This window comes from Puntigrus tetrazona, chromosome 17 (genome assembly GCF_018831695.1).
Source record: "Puntigrus tetrazona isolate hp1 chromosome 17, ASM1883169v1, whole genome shotgun sequence".
In the NCBI taxonomy this organism is placed as follows: domain Eukaryota; kingdom Metazoa; phylum Chordata; class Actinopteri; order Cypriniformes; family Cyprinidae; genus Puntigrus; species Puntigrus tetrazona.
In genome coordinates, this window is record NC_056715.1 from 6,352,541 (window position 1) to 6,380,164 (window position 27,624).

General features: G+C 37.5%; 1 protein-coding gene across 1 annotated transcript; it reads right to left on the minus strand.

Moving 5' to 3' along the window:
- On the minus strand, positions 1 to 27,548 carry dicer1 (dicer 1, ribonuclease type III). The gene is given in 30 exon segments (XM_043262514.1): positions 1 to 4,153; positions 5,365 to 5,440; positions 5,620 to 5,782; positions 6,451 to 6,719; positions 7,671 to 8,442; positions 10,532 to 10,684; positions 11,610 to 12,414; positions 13,374 to 13,549; positions 13,723 to 13,828; positions 13,931 to 14,113; positions 14,239 to 14,392; positions 15,361 to 15,574; positions 15,730 to 15,909; positions 16,648 to 16,787; positions 16,873 to 16,948; positions 17,478 to 17,610; positions 17,693 to 17,847; positions 17,918 to 18,160; positions 18,250 to 18,382; positions 19,300 to 19,772; positions 19,878 to 20,029; positions 20,032 to 20,045; positions 20,168 to 20,328; positions 21,191 to 21,325; positions 21,473 to 21,600; positions 21,710 to 21,863; positions 22,588 to 22,776; positions 22,970 to 23,074; positions 23,520 to 23,570; positions 27,393 to 27,548. Coding segments are annotated over 27 exon segments (5,628 nt in total). The 5' UTR covers positions 22,702 to 22,776; positions 22,970 to 23,074; positions 23,520 to 23,570; positions 27,393 to 27,548; the 3' UTR covers positions 1 to 3,987.
- Between the last annotated feature and the right edge of the window lie 76 nt (positions 27,549 to 27,624).

A 27,624-nucleotide genomic window follows, 5' to 3' on the forward strand; every position in this document is an offset into this window, starting at 1 on the left:
TGAACGACCATACCATAACTTTATTGTAGATATACTCAGCTACAATTACTTAAAAAAAGGGGGGAGGGGGAGGGAAAACAGAATTCATAAAGGTTTTTGTGATCCATAAGGTGCAGAATGCAAACCACTGCAGCACTGATACAGTATGAATGAGAAATAGTCTTTTAAATACACGTCCCTTAAAAATACAGAAATGGCGCTGCAGTTTGTGGCCCATGATTCCCCCGTACTGTTAGTGCTCTACGGTGCTCAACGTTCCCATAAACCCCTTCAATAGGAGCTGGCCACTCATTCCAGTCCTGCTATGTTGTCATTGAACACCTTGCTGCTGCTCAGAGTGCATTTTACTTTAAATCAGGCATTTCTGTCCATAGGAAAAAAAAAAAAAAAAAGTATGACTATGAAATAAAGCCCTTTAAATAAATTGTAGGGCAGATCTATACAATGTATTTAGTCTAAAAAGGAAATACAGGTGGGTGAGAAAGGAGAGTGTTCACCGACATGCACTAATACATCTGGATTTATATATGCTAGAAGTAATATGGGTGGGAAGGGGGTGATGAGTGAAAATCATTAAAATCATGCCAGTCGAAGGACTTGACGGGTTACATTACAATTCCATATTCAAAGTATTACATTAAGGCAGGACATGAATGTACATGTAGGACACATATTTAGCCCCAGATTGTAGAGATTGGAAACTACTATTTTTTCTACAGTGTATTTTCTCTGATGATATCCTGCAGGCACATTGTATCTCTCTGATCACTTTTAAATACATTGGTAAAATACCAGCGATGCAAACAGCAGCAAGGCCAAAACCACAAGTTATTCCTTTAAACGTTACGGCATCATATATACATGTTTTGTATTTTTTTTTTTTTCTTCTCGTTCTGACATGAGGTAAAGTATGGCGCCCGAGTGCAATGCTTATTTGTGCTACATGTTTAAAAAGAAAAAGAAAACAACACACACAAAAATTATTCTCCACCATGAAGGAAAATACAATCTGCAGCATATGATACGATGGAGGACCACTTAAGAAAACACTCCCACAGATGATGAAAGACTCTAATTCTTTCCTTTTTTTTTTTCCAACAATGATATATGTTCTGTGGGACTCGGTTGTGGCATTACGATCGATTATTGGTTGCGAAAAGAAAAGCCTGGGAAAAGAAAAGAAAAGAAAAAAAACAAAAAACTCCATATCAATGCGGTGGCACCATATGTGTGATTTCACATTCTCTGAAAGTTAAAAACCAACAGTGAGAAGAAAGCTTAAACAAAAGGTGAAGGAAAAAACAAAACAAAACATAAGCTGGGAAAAAAATTAAACACACAAACAAACAAAAATTGCAATAGTCTGAGGGTTACGGGTTACAGAAACAGTGTCATATCGCAGGGCCGGCGCGCGTTGACCCTGATACGCAAACTCACCACGCCATTGGTTGAGGGAACATGGAAACCCATTCGTTTCCAATGACTTTCAATACTCAGCTCTGGGGGTTGCGACTGAGATCATGTAAAAGAGGGTCACTCAACTCTTGCTAAAACGGAACCAGATTGCACTCACTTTCAAGACCGGGCGAACTTCGGTTGGAGCTTCAAATGTTTGCGAAGCCTAGTCTATATCGGGCTAGAAAATCGTTCGTGAAATTAGGGAAACGTCCAACTTTCATGCCACAAAAACTAAAATCAGAAGGCAATATCCAGTATGAAGCATGGCACCAAAAGTCCTTTACTACACACAGACCATAATGTGAAGAATTGCTACAACAGCCAAGGGATGAGAGAGTATAGATGTCACATGAAGGTTGAAAGGCACCACTTTAGAACAAACTCCATTTGAAAAATGCTAATTCAATGTCAGCGGGAATGTATTCTAGTGCAAATAGTCATGAGAATATAAATTTATCCCCCTGTAAGGTGCTGATGAGCGTATACAATGCTTCGCCTCAATGCCATTCGGATTTGTAAAAAGGCAAATATATTAACCAATGTTTTATGATAAGGCCAAACTATTCGCAAGGGTCTTCTGAGGTAGCAATGCCTGGGATTATGTAACTTCAGGAATAGTTTGTCCGTAACATAATAACTGAAGTATGGACAAAACCAGGAGGTGGGGGAAGTTAGGTAGCCTTCAACATGTCGAAATTTACATCTTAAAATTTGCACCCTTATTTCTGGGGTAGCAATGATAGATAAGGACGTGCTGTTTTGTACTATTATTTTACAGACTGAAAAAAAAATTGTAAGTTAAATTTGAGTTGGTAAGACTGCAAGAAAGGCGAGACGCATGGCTTATAAGAATGTATCGAGAGTGCAATCTATCGATTTTCTCAAGCGTTAAGTAACCCTTCTGATTGGATGCACGATGCAAGGAAAATCTCAGCTCATCAGACAGGCGTCAAGCTTATGTGCGGAGAACTTTTTTTTTTTTTTTTCCTCAGCATTTCCCCTTCAAGCATAAAAACCAAAAGAAATAACAAATGGGGAAACGATTTCTGACGAGCTGACGGAACAGAAAACCAACCCAACAGATTTCAAAAAGGTAAAATTAAGAGGTAATACAGTTACAGTGCAAAAAGATGAGAAATTCAAGCTTAAACATAGCACCAAAAAAAAAAAAAAAAAAAAAAATGCATGCAATTAACTGAGGTATTCAAGTGAAGAATGCCTATTAAAATGAAAACATTTAGGCTAGACAAGAGGCTACAACACATTTACACTAAAACAAAGGCTGGGTTACCACATCTTCAAACGTGTGAATGTTGAGGGATTGATTTAACAGGTGCAACCTCACAACGCTGCATCAGTATCGACTTTGGTAAGCGATGCACGTGAAGTCATTTAGCGAAATATCCATTTGTCCTAAAGACGGTGCGTAAAGGTGCTTTGTGTCTTACAGAATTTTCCGATCCTATTTTTCTCTTTCCGTTTTTTTTTTTTTAATATAAAATCTGCAGCATATTTTCCCAGGTGATATGTCCTCCTGTTTATCGTTCGTGTCGTTATATCAAAACTAAGTCAGTCAAGTCAGTCTATGGAGACATCTAATGTTCATAAAGACTGTCAACTAAATATCATCAATATCAGTATCAAAAGACATTACTGAAACCCAAGTATCAACGAATATGTTGTAATAAACATTTAATCTTTTTTTTTTTTTAATATAACGTAGCTCTATGACGTCTATACAACCCATCCGGTTGGCTACACAAGCACGCATCCTCAAGTGCTGTTGATTACAGTAATCGGGAATGTCGAATTCCTATCCGTCTTAAGGATGCGAGGGCATTTCTCTCTCAACGCAATACAGAGCTAAATGATTTTACTGTGATCTGACAAAAAAAAAAACATCAACACTCATCGTCAACATAAAGCAGACCCTAGAGAAGTGCAATTTTGATTGAGAATATATCATCTCAAGATAGAGAAAAACACTTCACACCAACACCATCTTTCTTTCAATGTGCCCTTCCTGCCAAACGGTAGCAAAACTGGCACTAGTGCACAGATTGAGGAATTTTGCGTTTTTACGTCGCCGTCTTTTCTCTTATTTAGTTGATACCTTGGAGTTTAAACTATGTACACTGTAATACTACCTATAAGCTTTAGCTTTTTTTTTTTTTGCTTTTTTTTTTTAAACCACTACCACAAAGCAGAGCATATATCTTTTTTAATGTTAATAAAAATAGGAAAGGGAGGGAGCGCGGGGGAAGAAGACCTGACCTTTTTCTTAACACTTGCGATACATAAAAAAGCACTCGTGATCAAACAAAGCCGGGGAGAAAAAAAAAAGATTGTGTTTGCGCGCGTAAAGAATAAAATGAAATGTGAACCCTATGTGAATTACGCTGAAATCTTTTGCCTCGATTCATTCGAGTTTGACGACCCCAGTGAGAGAACGCTGTCGGTCACGATTCTTGGCCGAAGGGCTTCTGCTGTGTTTTTGACTGGTGCGTTGGGGTGTCTCCTGTCTGAAGCTCAGTTGTTTAGGACCTGAGGTTGATTGGCTTTGAGACTGCGGAGGGCTCGGCGGGCGGCCGCTGACTTGGCTATACGGTAGCTGCGTCCCACGCCTTTGAACTTGCCTTTGCCCACCACTTCCACCGTCACCCGTACTTTTCCATCGTAGGTTCTCTCCGCAGGGCTGTCGGGGGGGGGAAGAAAAAGAAAAACAGAGATATGACTTAGGACTAATATGACAAACAATGACACAATGACTAATTGTGGATTCAAAAATACATAAACCCGTTTAAATAATTAATAATGAATATTTAAATGAATAAAGTTGACTTAAGTTATAACAACCAGTAAGATTGCTATATGCTAAGCTGTATACTGCTGATAAAAAAAAAAAAAAAAAAAAAAAAATTACCATTAGCAATATGATTTAGAATATTTCTTACCTGGTATGCGAAACAAAGGGCTTTTATTTATTTATTTTGTTAAATGTAATTATTACAATAAAAAACAAACTTCACATAAAATGTGTGTACTGTGTATATTTATCATGTTATTATTTAAAGTTATTAATATATTTAAAATACAAACAGAATATTGACATTTGACAGAACTAATATTTATCAACAACAATAATTAACATTATTATGATCAACACTTAATAATAATTAGTAGTAATAAGTCATGTATATGACATTTTATAATTTAATAATTGTAATTTTTGTAAAAATCAATTTTTACTTTTTAATTGGATAAAAATTTGGATACATAGGTTACAAAATAATAATAATAATAATAATAATAATAATAATAATAATAATAATAATAAATTGGAGATAAATTAGGTTTATGCAACCATCAAGCATACTTTATATTGTGGGGTATATTGGTAGTGAAACACAAATTTACCAATCACAATAAATGATAAATGACTTATTAATGTAATAAAATAATTAATAAAATGTTATTAAAATAATAATGATAATAATAACAATAATGAACATATAATTTATTTTAGTAATCATTTTTTTTAAATATACATATTTTAACTAAAGTAAATTATATAACTACACATTTTTGATAATAATATAAAAAAAATAGTTCCAAAATAGTGAAAAAGCCCATTTAGTGTTCATATTGATTCACCAAAGCCGAAATTTTGGCATCAATCAAGCCGTACTCACATTACAGCTTTTAAACTCTTATAGGGACGTTGCAGGAACTGGAAATTGAGTCGAGATTCAGAATTTTTGAAATGACCTCATATGTGCTCTGAACCACACACCGATACAGTAACTTTTACAGTGTTCGGCACATTCAAATCATTGCTACTGCGTATGTATTTTGTGGGTGATTATGTTAAAAGGTTGCTTGCGTATAAGGGAAAGACATTCCCACCTGAACTTAGCCGTCTCCGGTTCCATCTCCAGGAGTTCACGCACTGGGGATCGAGGGACATTAGCGGAGAATTTTTCTAGAAAACGAGGTGAAAACAAAAGCAGACCATATCAATCTGGCGTTTCATCATGCATAAAAATGGCACGACGTTTGAAAATGACTGAACTTATGGTCTTCGCCGCATGAGCTGGCAGACAATCAGACGAAATAGAAATACAGAACTGATTTACTCGTCTGTACGTCTTTGGCCCTTACCTATGAGCGGCCTCATCATTGGATAATACACTTGCCAAACTGTCTCAAGTGACATCCCGCTATCCATGTAAATTGCACCAGCTAGCGATTCAAAGATGTCTCCCATTGCTTTGGGGACCTCAATGTCTTCCTCCTTCTCCTCGTCTTCCTCCGATCGGCGAAGCTAGGAGAGAGCAAAAACAATTCCGCTTCTGTTTTGTTTTTTTCCCTCCTCTTTTCATTCACATACTCAGAAAATAAGTGTTTCCTCTCAGGACACAAAACTGCGCTTATCCATGTCAAATTCACATCCCCAAACTAATCACGCATACAACAACAGCAGAAAATGGTTTGCGGAAAAAAAATAAATGTGGTCGTAACTTAAAATGCGAACTGACAGCATTGCTCTACTGTAATGGTATTTCCTCTCAAAATGAACTGCGATCAATTACTTTTAGTATTACGCTTAAAAGACCTAAACGTCCAATATTGGGGACAACATTACCCAGCTATGTAATTAAGGAGAACATTACTTATTTTATTCAATTTGTCTTTCCTCTTTCAGTATCCAGTGTTGTCCCTTAGGCATAAAATGCTTTCCAGTCAAACAAGAGCCGATTCGGGGCCAAGATAACCATTTCAAAATAAATTAAATCCAACTGCATTTTTACTATCCAAAAACGAAAACAAATACAAACACAGACCAGATTCCCGATGACCGCCAGTGATAGGATGTCACGGTACTAAATCTTTATGAAATATTATCCATATATATGCTGACAATGGCATAAACGGAGCGATCATTTCCAAGGCCTAATATCTTTAACAGATAACGCCGAGATGATAGCTCACCTCCGAATCCATTCCTTGCATTTCATTCTTCTCCAGCTGAAATTGCACAAAATCATCGATCACGTGGAACAGTTCGGGCGAGACGGCTTTGAAGTACTTGTGGTAATCGTACTTGACAGCCAGGGAAGCAAATATGGTGTTGTTGACAAGTGCAGAGCGCAGGTCGGTCAGCACGCCTGGGGAGTGCTGCCGGGGATCTTCATAAAGGTGCTTTGTTATGAGGTAGTCTAAAATTGCATCACCAAGGAACTCCAACCGCTGATAACAATCTGTCAAAAGTTCAGAGTTGAACAAAGGTGGTTAAAAAGAGAACATCAATAATGCAGAACAGGGTCACATCACAAGAAATATGACGTGATTGGAAGGACACAACTGAAAAGGCAGTATTTGTTTTTTGTGGAGTTGTTCTCGCCAGGTGCAAAAAACATACAGTGCAATGAGAGCATGATGATTTGTAGACAAATGATTCTTTCAAATATATAAAATATCAATTATTGCTTTAAATCAAATATATGATCTAACTGCAGCAGTTTATTGTACCAGATATTGTAATTATAGGCAATATATTTTGAGTACCCTAAATTAACTGTGGAAATGATTTTATTATATTACACATAAATAACACTAATTGCATAAAAATGTTGCAGTACTCATAGTAGTAACAATAAAAAATAATACAAACGGTTAATTCAAATTTAAATTTTTGATTATATTTATCATACTTTTGTATAGATAAAAACAATATTAACTGTAATAAATAAAAATATTTTATGTAATATTGTACTATTACACTTAATTAGTTTTAATGAATTTATTACATGAACAATATTTATTTTATATTTCTATTATTATTACCATTACTATTACTATTATTTTTATTATTATATAATTACTAAATTATACATAAAACATTATAATGATAGTAATAAATGACATTTATATATCATTGTATATTATATTAAATTATGCTGTAATAAAATTATTATTATAACTATTATTATTATTATATCCATATATTAAATTATACATTACATAAAACATAATAAAAACCCTTTGTTGTAATAAGGGGGTCACTTAAATTAAGTAGTAAAAAAATTTAAAAGCAGTACTGTTTGTGTTCAGTAAGGTTGGGTAGAGGGAGTTACATAAAAATAATATAAAAGGAAATATTAGACCACGATCCTAAAAGAAACTGTGGTGTGTAAATAACGTTCACACACCTGTGATGGTGTTGTAATGATACGAAGCGTGAGTGAAAGCCTGCAGAAGATATGCCTTGTTTTTAAATGTGTAGTTTATCTTCCTCTCGAAGTTCTCGAAGCCAGAGATGAGGTGGTTGAGGGTGCGCTCGGCATCCGGGTGGTCGAACATGCAGCGCGGGGGGATCTTCAGCCAGCCGTACTGCAGCTCGGCCGACCCCCCTGAGCTCTGCTTCTCCGCCGGGAGCACCTTCAGGCCGAGGGAGCACAGGAACAGCTGGGCCGCCCTCTCCCCACAGCTGGTGAGGTAGCACCCCAGCAGGGCCTCTACACAGTCGGCTATGCTCTTATCGGCGATGCACTGCTCGGTGTGGAGGTCGTAGGAGATGGACTGCTTCCCAATATCCGTGCCACAGTTTTCTTCGGAAGGGTTCCAGAAGCCCACCACGAAGTCATCCTCTTCGCCAGCTTTGCTAGGGTCCAGGTAGCACATGGCGTCCCAAGAACTGTAATCGAACTCGTCAGCGCCGCCGTCTGGGGAAAACTGGGAGTTGTGGGCTTTTTTGGGAGCTTTCCATTCGTAGCCGGGCTCGGCCGGCTGGAGGGAGATCTTCTTCCCGAAGGCGCCGGAACCAATCAACATGTTGTCGATGAATCTGATGTGCTCATAGTAGTACTCCAGCTCATCCTCCACATTGACCTCTTCTTTAGACGGCTCGACCTCCACATCCTCTGCCTCGTCGTCGTCGTCGTCGTCATCATCACTGGCTTTTCCGTTGGCCAAATCTTTATTCTGAGAAACAAAAACAGATTTCCTGATGTCTTAAAGCTTAAACAAAACAAACCAAACAACATCACGAAAGGAATGCTGAGTCCAAGAGCCCTGTAAAGCCAAGGCTCAGTATCTACAACAGATTTGCAAAGATTACAATTTAAAAGTGTTTTAGTTCAACCACAGTATTATGTTTGCTCAGGAGAGCTCTAACAGAGCCGAGGATTCCAGTCCAAGTCAGTGACTCATCCAATCTAATGTGATTCAAAAGCGTACCCTGAAAATCATTTTTTTATCATTAATATGCCATAATGCTGACCATATGAGAAAACGTCTATTGCATATTCATTAAAATGTTAATATCCTTGACACCTTATACTGTAATAATACATGGAAGTGACACTTAAAATTACAGCACCCGAGGCAAATTTAGTACACTCGTACCATACACATACAGCCTGAACCACACAGAGTGACCCAAAACATACAGCCAGTCTCAGAAGAAACCATGGAGAGGGCTGGTAGAAACCAGAAGCAGAGTTCTTTCCATTTTTCTTTCTTGGTCCTCTGCACATGTCCTAATACATCACACATGCTTAAACACAGATGGAAAACTGTGGCTTCAACTTAGTATTTCAGATATTTCATTTTAAATAATTGTGGCACCTCTTCCTGACATGCTTTGAATTGTGCCTTGGGTTAAGGGCTGCAGATATCTTGAATTCCATTATATATTTTTATAAAATGGCTAGTTTCATTCCTTGATTCTGATTGGTCAGCAGCTGTGTTTTATTTGCGATACAGCACGGCTATGATGGCTTTACCCAACGGTTCTGTGGATCACTGCGCAACACCCTTAGCAACAAACAATCAAGAAAAGGTCGAAACTCTTCCTTGTATTATTATTATGCTGGCCTTATGTTGCATCTTTTATCTTTAAGTTTGAAACCACGCCCTTCCCCGTCTAATAAAAGCTTCTCATGCAGAGATATGTTGCCTATGTGTGCGTCTTTGTGAAAGCCTGCAGTTTCGGATGTGAGAAGGGAATACAATGGTATCTATTCAGTTTTTGTTTCAAGTATGATTATATACGTTCATGTCCATCAGTTTATACTGCAATGACCACTTGCAATCTCGAGCTGTGCTGCGAATCAGAAGACAGTAAAAAGATGTTTTCTAATGCTGAGAGATAAGCAGATGTATGTGTGAGAGAAAATATTATATACAGGTGTCTTTGGAACACTCACCAAAACTGCAATTATTTACTCAAAAATACACTAAAACTGTAATATTGTGAAATTTTAGCAGCCACTTCTCCAGGCATGAGTGCCACATCATTTCTCAGAAATCATCCTAATATGCTGATTCAAGGTCTAAGTAATATTTCAATATGTTGAAAACCATTGTACTGCTAGATATTTATGTAGCAACCTTAACACACACACCTATATATACACACACACCTATATATACACACACACCCACGCATATATATATACACACACACACACTTAAATTTAAGTGCTAAAATTAAACTGCTAAAATGTAAAATGTTCTTCCCAAAATAAGTCATTCATACATTGAGATTTGTTTTTAAAGTCTTCATATTTGCACATGGTTTGAGTTATAATTATTCCTAAGTTTGTTGTATGTTGCCATTGCATTATTTTTAACACTTTTTAACCAAACAATTTGTTCAGGGGTCATTTCCTAATTCTACAGAAATGTATTTAACCTAAAATTAATTATTCTTTTACTTTATATACATTTCTTGTATGCAGAAGTTTGGAAATAATTGCCCTGGAGAAGATAAGTGAATTGAGGTTGACATTAGTTTTACGTTAAATCAAAGGCGTGTCATGCTGAACTATTCCTAATCTTTGCCATGTATAATAAATCTAAAAACCAGTTTCCCCCCAGAAAGGATGAACCTGCCCCCTAGTGGCAATGACAGGAAACAGCTGCAGCTCAACGCTGCCAAGATGTTCCTCAGCTGAAGGCACAGAGCCATGTAAACAAACTTGTAATTGTGCATGAAGATGCATGTTGATATTGGGTTAAGCTCGACTTGAGCTATCTGGTAAACATTTGGAGACTCTCTGACTCATACCTCATCTGAGTCCCACTTGTCTGTGCTGCTTTTGTCCTGATTCACGACGTAGCCCGGGGGAAGCCAGTTTACTGGGGGATCAAATATGGATACCACCATACGACTGGGAAGGCCCTTTTTCTTCCCCAGGCGATAAAGGTTACAGTTGCTGACCTGGAGACATTGGAAGCAAAAGTTTGCTTTTCCATATGACACGTGAAGTAAAAATAATTAAACGGTATTCAAATAGATTTGAGGTTTTATATAAATGGTTTCAGTAAATTCAATACAATTATAATCTTTACAATAATACAGTAGTAACTGCAAAGAGTTATGTGATGAAAACCAAACACGTTTCATTATTCAAGTTTCATCAGTTAAGACTTTAAATCTTGAATATTCTATTAGCAAACACCAAAAGGAAATTATTTTAAAAAAAGAAGTTAAAAGTAACTACCAAATTTATAAAAAGTAGACATGCTAATATGCTATGCATATTTATAAATACTGTATGTATGTGTCTTTATATATACACATAATAAATACAGTACACACAAAGTTTGTTTTTATTTATATTTATATATATTTAAGTTATACTTGATTAAAAATGCTGCTTTGTGTCATTATTTGTAATTTTCTTTAAAGTGCATTTAACAGGACAATATGATAAATTTTTCTACTTCAAATTTTATATGTAAATTTTATATATTTATATATATATTTTATATATACAAAATTTTTCTACTTCAAATTATATATATTTTTTTATATATATATTTTATATATACAAAATTTTTCTACTTCAAATTATATATATATATATATATATATATATATATATATATATATATATATAATTTGAAGTAGAACATTTTTATCATATTGTCCTGTTAAATACACTTTAGTAATCTGTTTAATTTTAAAGAAAATTACGAATAATGAAACAAAGCAGCATTTTTTAAAATCAAGTAGCAAAAAATATAAAAATTTGTCAAAATAATAATTGTAAAACTTGCAATGGATTATTATGCTGTGAGTTTTGCTTTGCAGTTACTATGATATGAGAGTAATGATATTAGTGGTCGTAGCCGAATCTTACCTTCTTGCTTCTCATGTAAGACAGCCTGCCCTCGTGGGCATCAGGGTAAGTACAGAACAGGTAGGTGGTGATGGCGTGTTTCAGGAAAGAGTCGCCCAACATCTCCAACCTCTCCAGATTGAAGCCGTCACTGGCGTTAGAGAGGGTCAGGGCCTGCAAGATGAGGCCGGGGTTGGGGCCCAAGGTTTTGGGAGAATCCCAGGCTGGACCTGGTGTCACGTCAGAGACCTCTGATGACACTTCTGAAGGTGCTGTGGTGCTGGTTGCCAGCTCTGGTTTGGGGCAACAGTTTGAGGTAGGTTTTTTCACATGTCCGTCGCAGAGATCTGAGTTCCTGCCTGGGATACATTCATCGCTGGGCTGGGGCTGTGGCTCGCCGGCTGGAGAGGGCCGCACAGGAACTGAGGTAGTGGTTTGTGTTGATAGGTCACTCTCCAGAGGGCCCAGCTGAGAGCATTGGCAAATGTCATGTCTATGTGGAAGGTCGTCGCTTTCGCCCCGAGTGCCGTTAGGAAGGTTTCGGGAACAAACGCAGTCGCTCTTGTCTTTGTTCGGTGTCTGCAGATCAGTCACAGGGAGCATGTGGGTTTCTAGCTTTTCATCTGGTGTGTTGCAGTTCTCACAGGGGAGAGCGCCCTCTGGAGGCTGGGAGGCCTCCGTGCTGCAGCCCTCCAGGGCAGTGTGGTCTGAATCGGAGCTTGTGCCATGTTTACAGTGATCGTCGTCTTCCATACATGCACTAGGGCAGGAAATGAAAGACTTGCTGTCGATGGATTTCTTCCATCCGAAATCCAAATTTGGATACCTGGGGTTAATATTCAATGAGATAAGGACTCAAATATGAGCACTTCCTTCAATGCAGAGATTGTTAAATCCAGCTGCTTTCTAAGGCAGAATTAATTGGAAGGCTTTATAAAAGGCAGTAACTCTATGCGCCACTCATATGATTTAAATTACAAATGAATCCAATAGAGTCTGATGTTAGCATTTTGCTAGGCTAATTATACAAAACTAATAGGAATGAATGTATACTGCATATGCCAGTATTAAATGAAAAACAAATCCTTCATTCAAATTTCTACACATTTTATTTTATATTTACTAAATTAGATATAAATAATTAAAAATATATATGGAATTTATATATATATATATATATATATATATATATATAAACAATAATAGCTTGTAAAACAAAAATAAAAATGTTATAATATTTTTATTTAATATTTATACTGCACTCAGGAGCTGGCATTCTCTGGGCTGTCAAAATAAAAGTCCTGTATTATCAACAGTGTCAAAATAGAGGTCTTCTTCCAAATTTATCAGCCAAACAGAACAACCCACCATCCAATGCCAATTGAATTCAAATTTGGTAAATAATGGTAAATAAATCAGCCAATGAGCTAATTAGACCATTGTTAACAATGCTTTTTAATACAGAACAGGAACAGCAACTTCAGTCCTGGAGGGCCATCCCTGATATAGAATAAGACATTATTTTTTGCCACTTTTTCTACGCTCCAAAATTTTCCTATACAAAAACTGTGTGTAATACCTTCTATAACAGGCTTTGCATCAAGAGTGTGCCTACAATACCTTAAAATGATATCTATGGAAACAGCTCACTAGGTTTTGTAAATAGTGTAGGAGGATATATATATGTAATATATATATATATATATATATATATATATATATATATATATATATATATATATATATATATATATATATATATTTTTTTTTTTTTTTTTTACTGACCTGAAATCAGGAGGCAGGGATTGAGCCCCTACACCAGCGTCAATGGCTGTCTGAGACCGCAGCTCTTCGGCGGTCAGAAGGCAGTGAAGTCTGTAGAGAATGCTGGGAAGGCAGACGGCTTTCCTCCACAAAGAGGCTGGGATGGGGTGAATGGCACAGAGCTCTGGAACTAAAATCTAAGCAGACGGAAGAGAAATGCAACCAAAAGCCGTTATCTGATGCGAGTCAAACCTCTGTTCATCCGTTACTGCTCTCAATGGGAGGAAATACTCGAACAAGCGGTGTGATTATACTTAATTCAGGTATGATGGCTTATAATTATCACCACAAATTCTTTGTCAGTTAATACCTGTTTGTTTTGTAGGCTTTCCCACTTGGCCTTTCTCTTCTCCGCACTGCTGAGAGGAAGAGCTTTCCCCTTTTGATTAAGGTGCCGGGGAGTTAAAAGATTCAATCTACAGGAAAAGACCACCATGGACATATAATGAATTTCTTAGGGAGTGGGGAAAAAAAAGAGCACATACCAGAATTTGTCTTTTTTTTTCTCCACTTCCTACCTTGAAGATGTGTGGTCCACATCCAGTAGGGGCTGGTTAACATTAGACAGGTCCAGGTTGTACTTGGTTTTGTAGTACTCAGCGAAAGTCTCGTACTCTGGAGAGGGGAATTTACTGAGCGGGGTGAGGTCTGTGTAAACGTCAGCCACGTAGAACCGATGTGGCTGGTCAAAATTACGATACCTTAGAGAGAGGAATGGGACAGAAGGGTAGAGTGCAACTTAAGTGAAAACAGTACAGTATAAGTCATCAAGGAGGGCTTAATTGCAAGGGCAGTAAGACTCAGAGTTCACAAGTTACTTTTGTACCTTGGAATGATGACAGCATCCTGGTAGTCCTCCAATTTGAAAATGAATGGGTTTTGCTTGGTGTACTGAGTATTTGGAATGCCGATGCGTGCTTCAGACTTTTCAATATCTTCCATGAACTTGAAATCCAGGTCCAATGTATTGGAATCCTCAACTAAAATGAAAGAAACAGTAAAAAACAACTACCACCAAGTACATGCTACTGTAAGTTACTTACAGTGCACTAATCTGATAAGTCTGCACCAGAAATCACATTTTCTCGAAGGCTAGTTCATGCTAATTTCAATGAACATACGAATATACTTCAAACAAACTTTCGTTTTCGTTCTTCATTTGAGAGCAAAAATAAGTTTGAAAAGGCTGAGCGATGGTATACTGTTTCCCGCATTCTGACACCCCGCGCTGTAGAAGGCAGGGTTTAGATTCATGTAAACATGATGCGACACTTGCATGTAGTTTGATTAAAACAAAGGTTTATTTATTGTATACTTTTTAAATTTGCTATGAAAGAAAAACGCCAAAAACAGCAGCAGTATGGGGTAATACTTATTTACTTGCTAGCTTTCCTTTCATTCTTTTTATGCTTTGGAAAACTTGTATCTTGAGTGTCTTTGCATCGCTTTTTGTATAACTCCGGGTTGTTGATACAAGCTTCATGGTAATTTCTTTTTAGGAATTAATTGCTTTTGCTGAACTTTAAAAGTCTCTACGTGAGTGATCGTAGAGGTGCGGCTATATCTGTAGCAGCTCAGCTACGTATTTAGTGACTTGGAGACGTTGCTCACTTGCCTGACATCCACTGAATGAGAACGAACCGGGAAAAAAAAAAAAAAAAAAAAAAACATGCTTCAAAGAAGATGGCGAACACACCCACCGATTGCACAACCAACCGCCTTGGACCAAAGGTGTTTAGGAGCTAAAACAAACTCCCCAAAAAGCTCGCTTTGGTGAGCCAATTCAAACTACCAAAACAAACTCAAAACAAACTTCTTTTTGGCCTGTTTGAAATGACGTCATTTTAGTTTACTCTTCAATTTAGTTTCAGGTATATTGGGGCCTTAGTGATGAAGAAAGCATGATATTCGAACAAGACAGCATCTCGTAACTGAGTGCAGCACTCACCAATGTTGAGAGGTAGAACGCAGTAGGCAGAATCTGCCTCTACGGGCTTAAACTCCAGTGCTGGCTTTTCCAGACGGAGGATGTGAGAAAAGATGTACTGGTGCAGACGTGTGATCAGCTCCAGCTGTTCCGCGCTCAGAGTGAAGCCCGACTTCTTCAGCTCAATTGAAATGGTCACCTCACCAGAACGTGTATACACAGGGAAGTGAGGGATCTGAAAGTCCAAGGAACGTTAATGAAGTTCAGATATAATCGAAATAATACTATATTATAAATAATGATCAAAGTATTTCACAATAAATAAAGATGGTAAGTTCTTTTCTAAGGATCTGCAGAGTCAGAAAGAGATGTTAAATTGAAGCCATTTACCCGAGGTATTGGTTTAGCTGTCAGAATGCCAAAACATCGGGTAGTGTCCTCTGGTGGGTAGAGCTTCCTCCGCCGGAAGTTGAGCTCATCGGGAAGAGGGGTGGTAAGGACCATCCCTATGACGTAAAGGTAGCAAGGCTGCTCTGGCACAGGGTAACAGCCCCGCAGACACTCTGGTATCTACAAGACAAGAAACCAAATATGATTTATACCTTCTACACATTGTATTTTTTATTTTTTTTTTTTTTACAAAAAGAAAACAATTCTCTATTCAGATAATCTGAATTATCTTTAGCACCAAATTAGCATATTCTGAAGTATCACGTAACACTGAACACTAGAATAATGAGGCTGAGATGTCAGCTTTGCAATAACATGAATAAAGTATGTATATTTAAATTATGTAATTATATGTATATTAAAATACAAAATAGTTATTCTAAATTTGAATATTTCACAATATTACAGTTTTACTGAATATGTACCCAAATCAGTGCAGTAAGTGCAAATCTAACTCTGCAAGGACTGTCTAGTGCTTCTGACTCATTTAAGTAAATTATGTTTTCTTATTAAAATAACGTGTTTTGAGCAGTGAATGGTAGTGCTTCTTGTTCGTCATTTCTCAGATCATGAATGCAGACATGGTGATGCAACGCGACAAGTAAAAAGTATTAAGTCATAATAATCAGTAATTATGTCCTGACTAGATGCAACAAATGCTTCATTTCTAATGGCTTCATTTGTAATTGTTTTGTGTCATAGTGCCAAGACGCAGCATCACGTTATGAGATATGTAACATTTCCAACAGTATTCGGCCAATCACACATTGCATTACACCAAAAATACAAAATAATGCTGTATATAGCAAAAAATTATATGACACTTTTAAAGAGATATTTTGGGTTCATGACACTTACGGCTTTTGGGTAACACTGTCTCCGTTTGGTGGAGCCTGGTCTTCCTGGCACATTCGTCTCCTCCTCATCATGCAGGTCCAGCTCCTCCTCATACTTCACAGTTTCCTTTCCCACTGGCATCAAATGATCATCCAGTTCACCTAGACATAAGCGTCATACATCTGTAAGTCACTCAGTCTTAGAATGCATCAGAAATCTCATATATTTGGACTTTTCCATGCTCACCAATTTTGTGCAGCTTTTCACAACAAAGAAGAGCAACAGCTTTCTCTGCAAGTCTTGCACAATTCATTGTTGGCCCCTAAAGGGATGAAGAAACATTTATAAGACATTTACTTTCAATAAGCAATTTATAGAAAAACTGCATGCATCGTCTTTTAAAACCTGCACGACTTTCTCTATGAAACACAAAAGACTTATAGCAGACTGTCCAAACTATTCAGTTTAATATAATGAAAGTGAATGGTGACCATGGTTGCCATGGATTTTTAAAGAAAGTTTGTCAGTGAAAATCTTACATTTGGTTCTATGTCTCTCAGAAAGAATCATAAAGCCATAAATGACTTTGAATAAGGCACTCAAATCATATGGACAACTTTTCTGGTCCTTTTTTCCTTTTTTTTGACAGCTCAGGGTTTCCATGCATTTTAATTGTATGGAAAAGAGAAGTGCGAACGTTCTTCAAAACATCTCCTTTTGTGTTCCATGGAAGAAAGTCAGTCTAACAGGTTTGGAATAAAACAAGAGTGAGGAAACTTGTATGTGCAAACTTGTAGTGAAGAAGACAAAATGTCTGAATATTTTTCAAAAACATTTTGGCAAGAACTCACTGTCACAGGAACTCTGAGTGGTGAGTTAATGGGAAGGAAGAGAGTGGATTGATAACCTCCAGTCTTCAGCTCCACAGTTTTACACTTCGGAGCAAGATGAGTGAATGGATCACTGGGCAAACGCGCACAATATCTGCACATCACACAAGAGCATTTAAGCATGACATTACGCGCAACAAAATATAGCAAACTTTGATTCAGATAAGGCTACTGACCTGTTGACGTGTCCAATGGCTGTGTTGATCGTGACACGCGGGCCGCCATCCTCTGAGCGCAGGACGTAAGGTGGTAGAACGTTGTCATCATCGGTCACCGGCTCCAGTTCAAACTCACTGCATTCTGCTGACTTCGAGCACTTATTTCGGAGGATCTAAAAGAAGTACAACTTTAAGTATGACAATTTAACGTACATGCAACCTCACCTCATTAAACCTGCTGACCTTCTCTATGGCCTTGTAGGTCTTGAGGTCTTCTTCAAATGTTTTTGTTCGTTCACTGTCAGCTAGCATGATGTAATTGGAGACTGGAGCCCGGGCACGACCTTTGGATTGCACGTATGACCGGTACTCTGTCGGCAGATCAAACCGAACGACCAAATTGCACTTTGGAATATCAACGCCTTCTTCCACAATGCTGGTTGCAATAAGCAAGTTGGTTTCATGGGCTCTGAACTTCCTCAGGACCTGGACAGTAATATCAATCAGCAAAAAAGGTTTATGACTAGGTAAAGAAATGGTACAAGAGATTTCCTAAGGCTGCTGAATTCTCTTACCTCCTCTTGCTTTCTGAACTCCACCTCCATTTGTTTGTTGCGAGGCTGGTTCTTGCCGATGCTGTGACCTGTGATGAAGTTGCTACTGATGTAGGCCAGCTCTGGATCCTGCTTTCCTGCCTCCTTGATAAGCCTAATTCAATATTGAAAAATAGAAATAAAAATGTGTCACGGTTTCCACCAAAATATTACACAGCACAACTGTTTTCAATTTTGATAAGAAGAAATGTTTCTTGAGCACCAAACCAGCACATTAAAATAATTTTTGGCCATGTGACAATTAAAGGGGTTATATGACACGATTTCTAATTTTTCTTTTCTTTAGTGTGGTATGTAGTTGTTTGCCCATATATAACATCTGCAGAGTTACAAAGCTCAAAATGTCCTACAAAAGGATTTCTATCTAAAAAAGAAGGCTGATTCCATCATGAAAACATACCCATTACCAAGTGGAGATAACTGTGTAATGCCACCCCAAAGAAGACGTGGTTTCTGTAATGCAGTAGTGTTGATGAAGACATGATAGGAATATGCTGTGTTTCTACGCGCTCCAAAACACTTGATTTGGCCTTCCAAAAGTAGATGCAATTAGGAATCATTAAGATTACTTACTACAGAATTGCACAACCCAAATGTTCAAATTTGAGCAATGCATATTGTAAAAGACAGTTTTTTTTAACCTAGTAGAGTATTTTAAAAAGCATTTTAAAAATACTGTGTTTTTTGAACATTAAAGCATGTCAACGTATTCTGTTACACCAAATACACAAAGTAATGAGCTTTAAAATAAAATCATATGACCCCTTTAAAACCTAACTAATGGCTACAGAAAGTTATGCAGAATTGAATTACAATTTTACTATATTAGTATATACTGTATTACTAATATAATAGTATATTAGTTTCGACGCAATCATTAAAACATAAAATTTTTATACTGTACATTATAATGTGATTCATTTAAACATTGAAAATGATTGATTGTAGTTTCAGTGCATTTATTTTTTGTATTGAATTTCTAATACAGACAGCAAAGCTCTGCAAACAAACCTGTTTAAAACAACTGCTGTATATCGCCTTTCCACAAAGATTATTCCACAGAGGATGTTGGTGAAAGGCGACGGAAAATTAGCTTCAGGCTTTTCCTTCGCCTCCGCCTCTTCATCCTCATCTTCGTCCTCAGAATCGCTCCAAGAAACATAATTGTCTTGATTGCGATTATTGTACCACTCCACACTCTCAAACTGCTGGCGTTCGAAAGGCTTGTACTCGTGGAGAATCTCCAGAAGTTTGATGACCTTGGGAGTGACAAACTTCAAGTCTAGGGACGCTGGAGAGAAATGCTCCTCACATAAGGCGTGGATTTTTCTCAGAATGGTGTCTGTGAAGAACAGGAACTTGCGGTTCATCTCTTCCTGCTCATGTTTGATATATTTCTGCAGTTCTCGGACCATGATTCCCGCAGCTTTATCAGCGCACCAAGGACCCAGCACAGTTAACACGGCACGACAGTCATTCAGCACCTACAGGTAAATAATCGCACAAATCAAACCACAGTGATTTGAAATCATCCCACTAAGTTCCTGTCAAGATTATTGATGCTTTAATACAAGACACTAAAAGAGAACCTGTTTGGAGATGAATGTGGGATCTCTTTCTTCTCTATGACCAGATAAGTTGCAGTCATTAAGAAAATTAAGGGCTTCGTCCAGCTCACTTAAAAGCCTCTCAGAGAGCCCACTCTGATCCTGATACAGCCCACAGTCCAGCACAACCTCACGGGCTGGGACGCATACCTGGAAGTAAACACAAATGCAATAAACATCTACAGTAGATTATATTGTAAAAATACAGAGACTTTACAGACACCTTAAAAAAGAAACAATTATGTTCTACAAGCTGTAATAAAAACAAATACCTATCAAGCACCACAAGATCAGTGGCAGTTTCTGCATTACTCTGCAGAATCTTCTCTAGGTTTTGAATCTTCTCCTCCAGTTCACAAGGGTCACATTTGCCATTTAAAATGGAAGCAGTCAGACCCAAAATGCGAGGACAACCTGGGCAACCCTCACAAATCTGTAAAGCAGACTGAAACTGGTCAATAAAGCAGTATTATCACCACCTATAATGTGATATCCATCTTAAATTTCAGTTAGACAAAACACTGAAAATTGACAGCAGGGGTCAACTGTAAAAACAACTGATATTTCCAGCAAACGCATTTTAATATCATGAGAAATGCATTATTGTTTCAGCACAGCTCTAATTATAACTAATGAGATAAGTGAAAATATCTTCCATAGTCATGACATGTTAGCAGGTGTTTTGACCAAAATATAATTCTCTAAGAAACGATCACATATTCAGATCGAAGCATCTGCAATTGGCCAGTCTTCAAATTTAAAGGTATAATTTCCCACAAATTCCACATTCTGTCGTCATTTACTCGCCTGCATGACATTTCAAACCTGTATGACTTTCTTTTTTCAGCACAAAATATATTTTGAATAATGTTGGGGAAACCAAACAAAACGGAATTCAATTGATTTTCATTGAATGGATACATTTCTCAAATCTTCTTTAATGTTCCACAGTCATTCAGATTTGAAGCAAGGATTTAATAAATGATGACAATGTTTTTTTGGGGAGGTTCGAGTGGACTATCTGTTTTACTCTGAACTTAAGACTAAGTGTTAGCCTTCAAAATAAAAACATCCAGTTTAAATGGGTGTCAGATTCACAACAATATCTTATCAGAGTGCCTATGTTCAATCTTCAGGACTAAGTACATGCCCATTAATACCATAATAAAGCACTGACATCTTTTTAGCATCTCCGTGGAGTGACAGTTAGATGAGACCTCCATCAGCCCTCTCTTTACACTGACAGATGTGATTTCATAGCACGCGTTCAATGCTGTAAAAGACTGCAATTTCACCTTCATTATTTCCCGATAAGGATGGTCTGTGATTGCAAGGTGGCATTCGTCAAAAACCAGCAGGTTGATTTTTGATAGTGGCAAGACTCCATTTTTTAACACATGCAGGAAGATGTGGCACGTCATGACCAGAACCTGAAAGAACAGACATTATGGAAAAAAATGATGGATGAGGATGGGAAAACATCACAGAAAAGACACTGCACCATGACACCTCATCAAACCGTTCAACAATTATGAATAAATTCACAGGCACATTATATTGAACACGTATAATCACACCTGATTCTCTATCATCTCTCTGTTCCACATCTCCTCAGGCCATGACGTCATGTCTTCTGACATGTAGTCGCCTACTTGGAGATCAGAGTGGGTTCTTACAGTAGATGCTTGCTGAACCACAGATGATGCTGCAATTGAGAAAATGTAACAATCCAGGATTAAAATGAATAAACAAAGGAAGATCATGATCATGTATTAATGTTTTTCTGTGAAATGACAGACTAGACAGTTCCTCACCTGCATTCACCAGGAAAACTGTTCTCTTCCCATTCTCTCCACGGATTTGGTGGGAGAGTTCTTTGATTAGGAGTACTGCGATAAAGGTCTTCCCTGAGCCAGTATTTAAGCAGACTATAGTATTGTGTTCAAGAGCTGCTTCAAGAAGTTCAACCTGGTGTGAAAATACAATCAGGTGAAACTATTCAGAATCAGAAAAAAGTTGAAAAAGTTCAGAAAGGTATTCAGAAAGGGTGCATTTATTTGATTAAAATGTCTCTTTAAATAAAATGACTCTTTAAATACAATATAGAACAGATTCCACAAAAATCTTATGCACAACTGCTTTCAGCATTGATAATATTAAAAGGTTTGTGATTTCACTTCTAAATCTGCAAATTTTGAATGATTTATGAAGGATCATGTAAGGCTGAAGAACGAAAAGTCAGCATTGCCAGGACATGAATAAATTAATAATAAATGAATAAATAAATACAAATTAACTGTGATTACTTTGATGCATGATTTTCATTTTATTTTCAGTAAAACCAAAAACGAAGATGTTTAGCAAAATGGCCAAGCTGCTCTTTTTCACGCAATGAAAGTAACAGGCAGTGAAGCGCCATCAAAAACATTGTGAAATGACCAATGCACAGTATTTCCAGTCTGCTTAGCTTTCGAGTGAGGAACAGCAAAAACATCTTCACACATCAGGTCAAGTTGAAGGCTATGGCGGATAGTCAGTGGTTAATGAAAAATTTCCATCTCTTCCTCACAAAAAGCTACAGTACATCTCATGTCTATTTGAAATAGAATGTAGCTGCACCTGCTACTGATAATGGAGTTAAAAGCACTTAAGAGTGGCCTACATAGAATCAAACCGTTTCAAAAGGACTTGCCTGATATTTCCTTGGTGTGTATATGTTGTCATGGATAGCTTCCTGTTGCCACGGGAGACCGAAGAAGGGCCCCATGGGTGAGGAGGCAGGGGTCACCAGCTGTAGGCCAGCCATGCTTAGAGACTGTTAAGCAGGGGACCTCCAGTCATCCAGTGTTTATCTCATTGCATCATGGCCTTCTAATGCTCACTGCGAGAGACAGATATGCAAGAGACGGCATGTAACATGAAATCAGTAGGATGTCGCAAACCTCAGAGCTAAAATCAACTGTGTCACGTTTCTGTTAGCTCTGGTGGTATTTTGAGGGACATGTTATTTAGTTCTTGTTAGAGGCCATTTGAATCAGGTGGGTTACTGATTATAGATGAGTGTGTTTACTCACAGCGTGTACGTTTCCCACTTTGCTGTGTGACCAGGCCGCACTTATTTTGGGCATCATTATCAGAGCTCTTCAAATCAGCTCATTCTTTTTTCCCCTAGAGTTGCTCTGCGGGGAAAAACAAGACATACGTTTGGAATCTGCAAAACTGTAAGGCAAAAAATATTTCGAATCTAAAACTAGACACATACATAGAGAGCCAACAGGCCTGAGATTATACTCTTTTTATCAAATTATGGAATTAAGCCAAGCACCTTATTATAATGAAACAACAAAAATTAATTAATTCTGGTCAAACACCATCCACTTAGTTAGGAACAAACTAACTTCTTCCCCATAAGCACTATTCATATTAATCACAATTAAAACTAAAAATTCACCAATTGAATTTAAATTTGAATGAATGTGCCTAGATTTCTTGCACTATGTAGCTGTCTAAAGCATACATGCATATTTTCCACCGCTTTGACCAAATTACAGTGGACATTTAAACACACTGATTATAAAACAATCCGTATTTTACTATTTCAGCAGAGAGAAACGATCACAGTACCTTAAAGCTGCAGATGGGGGAGGGGGCCTGAGACAGTATTCTTTCAATACTCTGAAAACGGAGAAAGAGGAAACACAGCTTGTGATAACGGACATATCTCTAGCAAGGAGAGGACAGCCGAATTTGGATGACAACACGCTTGTCAACACATTTTTGCCACTCAGGATCGAGCCCACACTCTCCTCCTGACCACCGCCGTTCGACACAGCTGCAACAAATCACCACAAGTCATTTCAGCTCAAGTAACACAAGGCTTCATTTTCAGTGAGCGAACACATTTGCTCTTGGTTAAAAATCTGCTCTCAGACTCCGCGTTCGGGTTCATGAATCTCTAATGCAACCACATAGGTTATTTACTTTCAGATTTCGAAAACGCTGACGCACATCTGTTTCGGTGAACGAAACATTCGATGTTAAATGCTCGACTGCAAAACAGCTGGCCAGGTCACGGCTGCCCGAATCGACTACGCGCAAAAGCAGATTTCCAGTGTTGAAAATCAAGGCTCAAGACAACTTGTTACTGGTGCTTTATCTTAATTACTGAGATCAGTACCACCACAAAAACTGCGGTAATTAAATCATGCAAAATAAAATCAATGCGATCTCCTTCAAATAGTGTAGGAGCTTCCGGAATCTGTAATTTTAGGCTACAACAACTAAGTGATCGGTGAAATGAAAATCAACAATAAAAATTCTCTAAATATAGCTCTAATATTTTTTTCCTCTGTGCATGATTAGGCCACAAACAGCAAAAACAGCACACAAAAAAGCATACTATATATTCAAGTATTAATATTCTAAATTTACATTTTTGCACATATTTCAAATCGCAAACAAAAAAAACAGTATTCTTCAAACTTTCTCAGACCAGGAACCCCACGGCAGACAAAAGCTACGATTCCATTCAAAGTTCATTAAACTTACACACAGAACTGAAAAAATCGCATGAAAATATTTGCAAGTAAAGCACCGTTTTCATCCAGTGAGTTGAAGAAAACCAAATTGTCACTTCCTGATTAATTGGAAAATATCATGATTTTTTTTTATGTAGTATAGTAGAAAGCGCTGTGTATATGTATTTTTGTATAAAATAGATGGAACGCGGTCGTGTTACCTTGCTATCAGAGCCTGCCCTTTAGGAATGCAGTTCAGGAAATTATAACAAAGCACTTTGCCCAATGACGAGACTTTCAGATTTCAGAATGATTTCAGATACTGTGAAATGAGATCGTCCTGTTGGTTGGTGCAGTTTTTTTTTCTTTTATGATGCACATTAGGGAAATTTACTCTGTTAAAGTGTTTCCATGAACAATTTTTTATGCAAAGTTAAGTCTTTAATGTACATTTTTAAAATTTATGAGCATCTTGGCATAAAAATAGGTGAATGGAAACATAGCTAAAGAGAAAAGGGAATCAGTTACTGTTTAAAATTTAATGTTGCATTACATTATCTATATTTCTAGATTTTGTGTGTATATATATATATATATATATATATATATATATATATATATATATATATATATAAGTGTGCAATTCTAAAATCAACTTAGGCTATTTTCAGTGCTACAAAGGGGTTTTTAGCCTTATTTGAACTTAGCAGAACTACATGGACTTGGTCAAAATGGCCTAGACATCTAGACTTCCTGTTAACCTCTAACTACACTGTAGGCAACATGGCAGGCCAGACTGGCTGCATACCGCAGACCCAGTTGAGTTTCAGAACAAAGCGCGCAGCGTGACCTACATTACCATGTGAATGACTCTGAATATAGCAGCAGCTATGATTCTGTGAGGACTGGCTGTTTACTAGTAACATTCGGTCCAAGATAAAACATCCAAAATCTCTCAAAATAGTGATTACCGCAGCACAAACATAGACAAGAAAAGAGAAAGTGCGCTACGGAACAAAACAGAAGCAAAAATCAGCCGTTCTCAAATCACAGAACGTTCGATAGCCTGTATTGAACTATCAATTTAGGAGAATTATGAGCTTCATTATAAATCCAATCAACTCCATTACCGGTTAGAATATATTCAAACAGGACAAAAACTAGCTTCAAAGTAATTCCACATGCAGATAAACATGTCCAACACCTGATTTCCAACACCGCTTGCAAACCTGTCACATGAACGGGGCCCCCTCGGGTCAACCTATTCAGCAGGTCGCCTGATTTGACCCTGAAAATAAAGGCCAGGTCTCTGTAACCCCCGTCTCATGAATTCTCATCAATTATTCATTCTGCTTACATTACCGTCACTTTATTTTAAGGAATGCAACGGGTTGATTCAGCGGGATGTTGCTTTTGCAGCGCATGTGTTTACAAGTGTGAAATATTCTAATGAGATGCTGCAGCAAGCAATTTATGAACTTGGCGTGCGGGTACGCAACTTTGTTATTCGTATGCAAGTTTCAACTTCAGGACAAACCTTAACCGGTTATGGAATAAGCACATATTAAAGGGCATCAAACTTTATTTAGAGTTTGAAGCCTTTGACATAGAACACTATTCAAATGGTTCTATGCACATTAATAAAAAAAAATAAAAAAAGCATTACAAAAATGTGTGTGTGTGTATGTGTATGTATATATATATATATATATATATATATATATATATATATATATATATATATATATATATATATATATATTAAATATTATTAGTAAGAATTTGTCTTTTTTTAATAGATTCTCCAAAAAACTAAACCCATAAAAATTATAGCATTTTTAAATATTGACACACACAGCTAGTACATTTCCAACAAATCATCAAGAAATCAAGCGCACAGCAAATATTTGTGAGTTTACATGTTAAAACAAACCCTATTAAGGTTTAACCAGCACATAATAATCATTCTGCTTTAAGACCATGATTTAAACCCAAGTACTAATATAGTACCACCACAGGCCATACAATCTGGAGTTCCATGCCAACATTTAGTTCTACAATATATTTTCAAGTATCACAGTAATAATACAACCACAGTACTTTTTGTTAAGTAACATCATCATAATATTTATTTACCATACTATTTATAAGACGCCTGCGGTTTTATCAAATGTCCAAATAACATGGAATTGCTATTGTAAAACAAACAAAACAAGGAAATACAATTAAGATACATTTTTTAAATAACTAAACTTAACGCAACACCACTTGTTGTATTCTATCATACAAAAAGGCATAAAACCCTTTTAATAATCCCAGGTGGCACACAAGCAAAAAAATAAAAATAAAAATCACCCACATTTCAGACGTCAACCAGACGAAAACCAGTGCCCTCCAGCAACATATTTACTGCACTACACCCATCATAAGAATCGCAGATACATCTAAACACTTTTCATCATGTGCTATTATTCATGCATATCAGTTAGGCCTCGTTGCGACCTTGGCCTTGAAACCAGCAGCACACCCGAGCCCCCCAAAAATTATGCATCTGTCGCTTTGCCAGTCGCAAACACGACTCTCACACGGTTACCGGTCGATTGCACATGGAATACATCACAGTATCTGAAACTGTCCTAATAATCAATAACAATCAGTCCACGTGAAACGTCTTTGGGGCTAACAGACGCGTGTAGCTAAAAAGGCACCGTCATGCAAACAGAAATCACATCATGAATCGGTTTATCTCACTTAAAACATCTTATAACAAACCGCGTACTGCACATTTCCATCGCCGGGGATTGAACGCACGAACGGCTTTCCAAAAATGCACGACAGACAGCCCGATTTTTAGGGTGATAGTGATTAGCACGCGAGCTCGCGTTAGCTTCGGTTGTTTTTATTGATTATTTCAGGACCGCGAGAGGAAAACGGAAGCGATCGGCGCGCGAGGAGATTGTAAATTGAGGCGCGTGCTCACCGATGGTGAATTGTTTTATTGGTCGTGTTGTGTTGAAGAGTGTCTTGTTAAACGGTGCGGTGCCCCTCTCTCCCCATTCCCTCCTGCTGCTGCTGCTGCTGCTGCTGCTGTTGTCAAGCTACTGCGCGCGTGTGAAGCCTGCGACTACGGGGAACGCCAAAACGTGAGCGCAGCTACTTTGACAACACAGCAAGTCCATAGCGATGAAACTGCTTTAAAATAAAAGTCTCCA